This window comes from Teleopsis dalmanni, chromosome 2, assembly GCF_002237135.1.
Source record: "Teleopsis dalmanni isolate 2A chromosome 2, ASM223713v2, whole genome shotgun sequence".
Classification (NCBI taxonomy): domain Eukaryota; kingdom Metazoa; phylum Arthropoda; class Insecta; order Diptera; family Diopsidae; genus Teleopsis; species Teleopsis dalmanni.
Window position 1 is genome coordinate 9758083 of NC_051847.1, and position 8574 is coordinate 9766656.

Genomic DNA, 8574 nt, shown 5'->3' on the forward strand with positions numbered 1-8574 from the left:
ATACAAAACTAATTCAACAAAGTTAACTTCAGTAAAATGACTGAAAAAAATACTCCTGAAGTTATTTTACCTCCTTTTAGGGGTGATAAATTGCTATCGCCTGCTGGAGTACCAAAATTATTAAGCACCGGTTCAGCAACTGGTAACCCACGTAATAAATGCGCACTGCAACCTGGCCATTCGTTAATGGACTGGATTCGTCTAGGTAATTCTGGGATCGATTTATCTGGCACTTGCGGACGTATTGTGCCAGTAAGTAAAGAAGAATTAGCAAGACATAATAAACGTGATGATGCGTGGATGGCTATACGGGGTAAAGTATATAATGTCACTCGTTATATGGATTTTCATCCAGGAGGTATTATCATATATATATGTGTAATAAACGTATAATATTTAATAAACATATTACAATAAATTATAGGAATCGATGAATTAATGAGAGGTGTAGGCCGGGATGCTACGAAGTTATTCGATGAGGTACATGCCTGGGTAAACTACCAACAATTACTTAATAAATGTCTAATAGGTCCTTTAAAAATTATTGTTAAACCAGATGCTGAAATTTTTAAATCCATTAAAACTGAAACGAATAAAGTAACAATACCTAATACAAATATCGCTAACATCGAAATAATACCACGAATCGATTGGATACAAAAACAATCAGATATAACGTTTTATATATATACTCGTCAGTTTTGCAATCCTGGCTTAGTGCTAAAATACATAAACGAAAAGGAATTTCGGTTGCTTGTACAAATAGAACATACCAAACATTGTATCGAATTGCAATTGCAATCTGAAGTAAGATGGCCACCAAAAGCTTGTAAGTTATCTAGTGAAACGGGAAAAATTGAAATATGCTTCGAAAAGGTTCAAGAAATGAAGTTGTGGAATAGCTATGGAGCACATACGCTAATAAGAGTATTACCAACTGATGATGCCGAAGAATACAATGTGTTCAAATTTGAAATTAAAACTAACACTGATTTTAATCTCGATTCTTTTGAAATGATATTGAGGGGTAGCCAAGATGACACATTATTTTTATTACCACTTGGATATCATGTCAATATCTCAACTGACATAAATGGTAAGTTTTATTTAATTATATAATTTTATAGTTAATAACACATTTTGATTTAGGTGAGCCAGTGGAACGGAGTTACACACCAATACCACAAAATTTCCTATCTAAAACTTTAAATACAAACAACAGTTCCTTAAATGAAATGAACTTAAATTTTCTAATAAAAAATTACAAGGCCAATGGACTTCTATCCGAACACATGCAACAGTTAAATGTAGGTTCACATCTGCTTCTGTCAGTGCCAAGGGGAAACTTTAAACTACAACATTTACTTCGACATAAGCGTTTCACTTTCCTCGCAGCTGGCAGTGGTTTAACTCCCTTTTTAAGTATCATACAACATCTTCTAAAGCGATTTGAAAACAAAATGTAAGTAAATCAAATGTGTTTTTTTATATAAAATTTTTTAAACGTAATACTTTATGTGATTTTTAAAGACAATTATGATGCAATAACCATATTTCTTTAGAAACAATCGTTTTATGAGAGATTATTAAACATTATATATCTTACTATTAAATGTATACTGTTCAATATAATTAGTTGAGTTTAATAATATAAACACGTTATTATTTATAATATATACACAACAATTCCATTATAAATCCCCAACACTCTCCTTCGTTATTAGACATCATTTGGAAATTTAAGTTTTTGTTTTATATTTATATTATGTTAAATCCGAGATATTTAAATAAACGATTAAGTTCATACTATTAATAATCTTTATATATAAGTTATTAAAGAGTTCCAAAAAATACTCTATAATACTTCGAACTGTTTCGATAACTAAACAATATAACAGCTCCAATACTTGACACACCCACATAGGTGATAAGGAGATAATCTCTTCTCTTCGTTTATAGGTTTTAGAATATTATATAGATGTGGTAAAAGTTGGTTTACGGCAAAATTTATGTGTCCTATATAGCTAAATGTAAATAATTGTGAGTTCCCTAAAGGGAATCTTAAATAAAAAATATGGATTTCAAACAAAAACATACTTATTTATTAATAAAATCTCATTTACAGTGAATATCTACGGCTTATCTATTTCAATAAAACTGAGGCTGACATTTGGTGTCGTAATGCTCTTACAGACTTACAGGTGCAGGATGAAAGGTATATTCTTTTGTCATTATTGCAGTTAATTATATCGATTTGTGGTACAAATATTTTCTTTTAACAGATTTCATCTGACGAATATTCTATCACAAGCAGATGAAAAATGGCAGGGACCACATGGAAGAATTTCGAAAGATTTGTTTACTACAATTTTGGACAGAAATTCAGCAGAATATTCCACTTACCTAGCTATATGTGGTCCAAATCCATATAATCAGCTTGCAGAAGATATTTTAAAAGAGCTACAGTTTGATAAGGAAAATTTGCACATATTTCATGGATAAAAATAGAGTAATAAAATTGTACGTTCACGTGAAGAATTTTTGTTACTAAATTAAATGAATTCAAGCTACTTTGAATTGACAGAAAGGTTCAAAAAAATGTATTCTTATCCATATTATTTCTGTACATATTTTTTACTCTTAAGTTTAAATTATAATTTTAAATATTTTTGGTTTAAAATTAAAATGTAAATAAAATGTATTTGTATGTTTATTACAGAAAATATAAAATATACTTCAGCTTCATTACATAATTTTTATTTCAATTTTCGATATTGCAGATTTTTAACAAAATTATAGAATATTTCACTGATTACAATTTCCTGGAGTTGAATTTTAATTTTGGAATTTAAACTTGAGCATATTTTTTAAATATAAAATAAAAATATATGGTGAGGTATAGCAGAGCACATTAAATTTTTACAATTGAAAAGATTTAAATCTAAAATAAATATTAAGTAGTTTAGTTACAAAAGGTAGACGTCATATCCTGGATAAAAATCTGTAGTTAAAAAATATTTATAACAATTTCGGTTGTTTTGATAATGGACACTTGGATCAAGCATCTATATCGTTGCGAAATCTGTTTAAAAAGTATATAGGCCCATTTATACAAAATAGTGCAAGAAACTTCTTTACTACAATAGCCATTGTTTTAATAGGAGCGTATAGCTGGTGGTACTGTTGTTACAGTTTCATCCAAGGTTTTATCGATAACATTTCTGAATTTAATATCAACATTGCCTTCTGTACCACAAACCCATGTAAGTGTGTGTTTACGCCAATGTTGTTCGAATGGTTTCTTTTGTTGACCATCCACTGGTTTGCTATAATCCTGTTATAAAAAAATAAATAAATATGTGAGAATATTAATATGTGTCTACAGTATATCTATTAGTAACTAACATATTCATCAATACGTGTCTTGAAGTCTTCTCGGGCATGTGCTCCACGTGATTCCTTGCGATTTTCAGCTGCAACTATTGTCATTTTCGCATTTGCCAACAAGTTTTGTAATTCCAAAGTTTCTACTAAATCAGAATTCCAAATAAGAGATCTAAAAATAAAAAAGTGTGTGGGTGCGTTTAAAAATACTCATATACGTATCATAAATAAAAAACATACTTGTCAATAACTTTGACATCTTGGAACTCTTTATATATTCCTTCCATTTTCTTGCAACCTTCTTGTAGAACTGGGCCATCACGGAATACAGCAGCATGACCCTGCATAGTTCTCTGCATTTTCAAACGCAAATCAGCTGTGGTTACTTTACCATTTGCATGACGTAGTCTGTCCAAATTGTCTACTGACATTTCACCAGCATTCTATATTATAAAGATTAAGTTATTAAAATTGGTTTTGTTTTGAATTTATTAGATCAACATACATCCTTTAGTGAGGGTGGTGTTGCACCAGGTTTGTTTTCTTCAGCAATTGTTTTAGCACAAGCACGTCCAAATACAACTAAATCAAGTAATGAATTAGCACCTAAACGATTAGCTCCATGTACAGAAGAACAAGCAGCTTCTCCTGCGGCGTATAAACCTGGCACAATAACATCATTACCTTTCTCATCAATAGTTAATACCTGTCCTTTGTAATTCGTTGGAATACCACCCATATTATAATGCACAGTTGGTAATACTGGTATGGGTTCGCGAGTCACATCCACGCCAGCAAATATCATAGCAGTCTCCGAGATACCAGGTAAACGTTGGGCCAATTGCTCTGGTGGTAAGTGATGTAATTGCAGGTAAACATGATCTTTTTCAGGGCCCACACCGCGTCCCTCCATAATTTCAATAGTCATAGATCGTGATACTACATCACGTGATGCGAGATCTTTGGCTACAGGCGCATAACGTTCCATGAAACGTTCACCATTGGCGTTAACAAGATAACCACCTTCACCACGACAGCCTTCGGTAATAAGGCAGCCAGCACCATAAATACCAGTCGGATGGAACTGTACGAACTCCAAATCTTGTGAAGGTAAGCCTTGACGCGCAACCATTGCAGTACCATCGCCAGTGCAAGTGTGTGCAGATGTGCAGGAAAAGAATGTTCGGCCATAACCGCCAGTAGCCATCACTGTGTTACGGGCACGGAAACGATGCAAACTACCATCTTCTAAATCTAGTGCTATAACACCTCGACATTCGCCATCTTCCATTAACAAGTCCAAAGCAAAATATTCAACAAAATAATTACAATCATAACTCAATGATTGACCATATAATGTATGCAGCAGTGAGTGACCTGTTCTGTAAAAAGTCAAAACACCTTTGAAAGAATTACACGCATTCGCTTAAGTCAGAAATACACACCTATCAGCGACAGCGCAACATCTATGTGCTTGGCCACCTTTGCCAAATTTCAAACTTTGTCCACCAAAGGCGCGTTGATAGATTTTGCCTTCAGGTGTACGTGAGAATGGCATACCATAGTTTTCCAGTTCAATTACAGCTTTTGGTGCTTCTCGAGTCATATAATGTATGGCATCCTGATCACCCAACCAATCTGAGCCTTTTACCGTATCATACATATGCCATTTCCAGTCGTCCTCTTCCATATTTCCTAATGCAGCATTAATGCCGCCTTGTGCAGCTATTGTGTGTGATCGGGTGGGAAATAGTTTTGTGATGACAGCAGTTTTAAAACCTTCAGCCACTAGACCGAAAGCAGCACGTAAACCAGCACCTCCAGCTCCAACCACAACAGCATCGTAAGCATGGTCAACAATTGGATATTCTTTTGAGATTGCATTGGATTTCGTAGTGGCATTTCTTTTATCGTGTGTGATATGCAAGTCACGTTGTGGTACTAATGAAGCAGAACGAACCTAAATAATAGAAATTTAAATATTATTTTTACATAATTTCGTTTAAAATGTTAATTGTTTTAGTCACGTAAAAACAATTTTATATTAAAATATAAATTGTAGATAATAAAACTCATACTTGCGTAAGTCAAATATGTAGTCGCATGTTTTTAAAGTGTCTATAGTACATATAAAACTATAGAAATTCTATCTTAAGCTGACTCTGCTGAGACTAAATTGCCGATATTTCACTTTAGATGAAGTTTTATATGATTTTTATCTTAACGAAATAATAAAGGCTTGATTATTTAGGATATAAATAAATTCTCCTATTAATATAATACTAATTTAAAAAGATTTTAAGTTAAATACTTTATGAAATCAGGAAACTATAAATAAACCTCTCTTTCCGTAAAGTAGATTGATATTCGGAGATTTCATGCTATTTATTTTAAATAAATTTGCATTAAGTTGAAGTTAAAAGTTCGAAGATTTTCTTTATGTTTTTAACATATTTTAACTCGCTTAACATAGTTACATTGGTGTGAATCGTAATTGTGCGTAGAAATAATTATATTTAATTAAATCTCAGTCTGAATCTTCATGTTAAAGCAAATTTTCCATTATTAAAATAAAATAAGGGCATTTTGTTCATTTCGACTTTAAAATCTATCAAGTTTGTTTTTATAAATGATGTTTAATGATGTCACACTTGTTCTAAAACATACACAAAAGTGTATATTCTTGAAACAATTGCAATAATTATAATTCAATTTCAATTTTCAGACATTTTAACAAAAATTTTAAAATATTAAGACATCAACATTTAACACAAGCAATTATATGCATTATGTAAACGGGTGTTAATAACTAAGCTAATAATATTTCTTGCTTTACTAGTTAAAATATGCAAAAAATGCTATTATTGTTTTTTTTATTATATCAGATAAGTAATTTTTTATATTTAAGCGACAAACAAATATCTTCACGATAATGAATAATTTGCTATCTTTATAGTATAAAAAGTATTTAATTGATTTTTCGTAATATAAATATGTTATTTGCCCAGCAAAACCTTAAATATCTAATATTGTTTATGTATAAAACAATTCTAATAGTATATAAACAGAAGCTTTTATTATAATAAATGCTATTTACTCTAATTGCAATAAATCGTGATAAATGTAATCTCGTTTATAATCGTTGCAAGCGATCGTAATGTTGGATTTATTACAATTGAAACGCAAGGTTGTATTTAAATTCTGATTAAAAACATTGTATTTAACTTGTGTTATATATATTTATTATATAGATTAAAAATAAATAGCCAACTTAAAAACCTATATCTAAATGTAGCAATTTTTATACTATTTTTATGTTGATGCCAGCTTATAGGTAGTATACCAATTCATTTAACATTGCTTCGTTTTTTATGTACAATTTCCAACGAAAAGGTCACCATCTTCTAACATAGATGAAGAGTCAGCACAAATAATTCAAAGACCAATAAATTTTTTTCTGTTTATGATATGTTCTGAATGATGGCGACAAAAATTCACAATTTTGAACAACTTTTAGACAAGCGTAGCATAAACTTCATTCATAGCAGCATTTTTATTTTAATTTATTTTGGTTTAAAATTTGTTTTCATTCCTGGATCTACGTCTCGGAGCCACTCGTTAAGTTCGTCGTCCACTTGCCGTTCGCCACACCCAATCAATATTACATAATGCTGCCAAAACACAATTAACACATATATCAAAAATATGTCAAGCTAATACATCTTTGATAATTTAACAAAGTAATTAAAAAATCAATACTCATCTCTTAATCGGATATTTACATATAATATATGTATATGATTGCCTTTGAAATTTTCTATTAACCCAACTTTATATACATGTGGTAACATTGCTCCTTATTTTTATAGTGTAGTGATTTATCATGTACATACTTCCCTACAAAAAAATTTAATTAGTATGCGTATAATATATTAATTGATATTTCATCAAAATTTATTATACCGACGAAGATGGATCACTGTGCTTTATAGCAAAACTTATGCAATCTATAATATTATTTACTAACGTATTTACGTTGCTTCTACTAACGGTTTGCTAAATAATTTTTCTAATTAAGGTCGTGTGCGAGTTAGGCTAAGTTGCGTTCTAAATGAGGGAAATTCTAAGTTGTGCCGATAATGTAGTGATGTGTCGATACGTGTTGTTAAATGGCAAAATGTGTGCAGTGCCAAAAATCCCAAAAAATCTCCAATTTGGTTTAGCATCAACTTAGCCTAACTCGTACACGTCCTAAATACTCTTTTAATGTGTTTACACCTTCAATTTTAAAAGTTCGTAATGCGCATTTTTGTAGAGATTTTGTAAAATGAGTTTCATTGGCATACATTTGTCAAGTTAATTGCGATAATGTAAACGTAGGCCGTGTGCGAGTTCGAGTAAATTGTCGGTATGGCAGCGAATGTTGCTATTTACCAGAATTTCGAGTAGGGTAAATTAGATAAAAGTTAGATATTACTATTGTATAAGATGTGTAAGACGTGTGCGAGTTAGGCTAAATTGATGCTAAACCAAATGTGAAGTTATTGGGATTTTTTGCACTGCACACATTTAACCATTTATTAACACGTATCGATGCATCACTACATTATCGGTACAACTTAGAATTTCCCTCATTTAGAATGCAACTTAGCCTAACTCGCACACGTCCTTAATAAATAAGTAAATAAATTTGAAAACTTTTAACGAAAAATAATTAATAAGTGCAATAAATAATTAAATAAATATTTACATAAGTTCAGTGCAAAAAACCTATATGAAATTTCCATTTACTTTACCTCAATTCATCGATCTCTCACCTGGCCGTAGGGTCATTTTAACAATCTACATTGTGATATAATATATTTCGATTGAACATTTCATATTTTCATCTGAACAATCTCTATACTGATTATATATGATTTATGTAAAAATTTGTAGTTATTTGCTATAGAAATAAATGTAGAAACAATTAAGTTGACAATATAAAAATATATCCAAATTCAGCTGTCTTCGTTGCTCTAACCACTAAGAACCATGCTTGTGTTCTGAGTGTGTGTTTGTGTATATATTTTTTATTACCGCCAACGGCGTAGCTGACACGTAATTCAAAGATTGTGAAGCTAAATGGTGAATTTTTTACTTATATTTGAAGTGTATAATTAGGGAGACAGATTTATATTGGATGCTTCA

At 31.0% G+C, this 8574-nt stretch overlaps 2 protein-coding genes across 2 annotated transcripts; one reads left to right on the top strand and one right to left on the bottom strand.

The window, feature by feature from the left end:
- Window positions 1-7: 7 nt before the first annotated feature.
- On the top strand, window positions 8-2629 carry LOC119684514 (cytochrome b5 reductase 4-like). The gene is made up of 5 exons (XM_038098571.1): window positions 8-358; window positions 425-1096; window positions 1150-1462; window positions 2126-2215; window positions 2283-2629. Exons 1-5 carry the CDS (start codon window positions 37-39, stop codon window positions 2500-2502), a joined length of 1617 nt encoding a protein of 538 aa, XP_037954499.1. The 5' UTR covers window positions 8-36; the 3' UTR covers window positions 2503-2629.
- A 121-nt stretch (window positions 2630-2750) lies between these two features.
- Window positions 2751-6172, bottom strand: LOC119685457 (succinate dehydrogenase [ubiquinone] flavoprotein subunit, mitochondrial-like). The gene is made up of 6 exons (XM_038099736.1): window positions 6155-6172; window positions 4830-5344; window positions 3890-4766; window positions 3625-3827; window positions 3406-3556; window positions 2751-3334 (listed from the first exon to the last, which is right to left on the bottom strand). The coding sequence occupies exons 1-6, from the start codon at window positions 6170-6172 to the stop codon at window positions 3155-3157; spliced, it is 1944 nt and encodes a 647-aa protein (XP_037955664.1). The 3' UTR covers window positions 2751-3154.
- Window positions 6173-8574: the final 2402 nt, after the last annotated feature.

Bases quoted from the DNA above. Each gene is read 5' to 3' on its own strand.
- LOC119685457 (XM_038099736.1), bottom strand. The intron at 4,767-4,829 runs GTGTGTATTTCT...GACTTTTTACAG, and splicing joins TGTTGCGCTGTCGCTGATAG to AACAGGTCACTCACTGCTGC. The intron at 3,557-3,624 runs GTATGTTTTTTA...TTTTATTTTTAG, and splicing joins GATGTCAAAGTTATTGACAA to ATCTCTTATTTGGAATTCTG.
- LOC119684514 (XM_038098571.1), top strand. From the start codon at position 37: ATGACTGAAAAAAATACTCCTGAAGTTATTTTACCTCCTTTTAGGGGT. The intron at 359-424 runs GTATTATCATAT...AATAAATTATAG, and splicing joins TATGGATTTTCATCCAGGAG to GAATCGATGAATTAATGAGA. The intron at 1,097-1,149 runs GTAAGTTTTATT...ATTTTGATTTAG, and splicing joins TATCTCAACTGACATAAATG to GTGAGCCAGTGGAACGGAGT.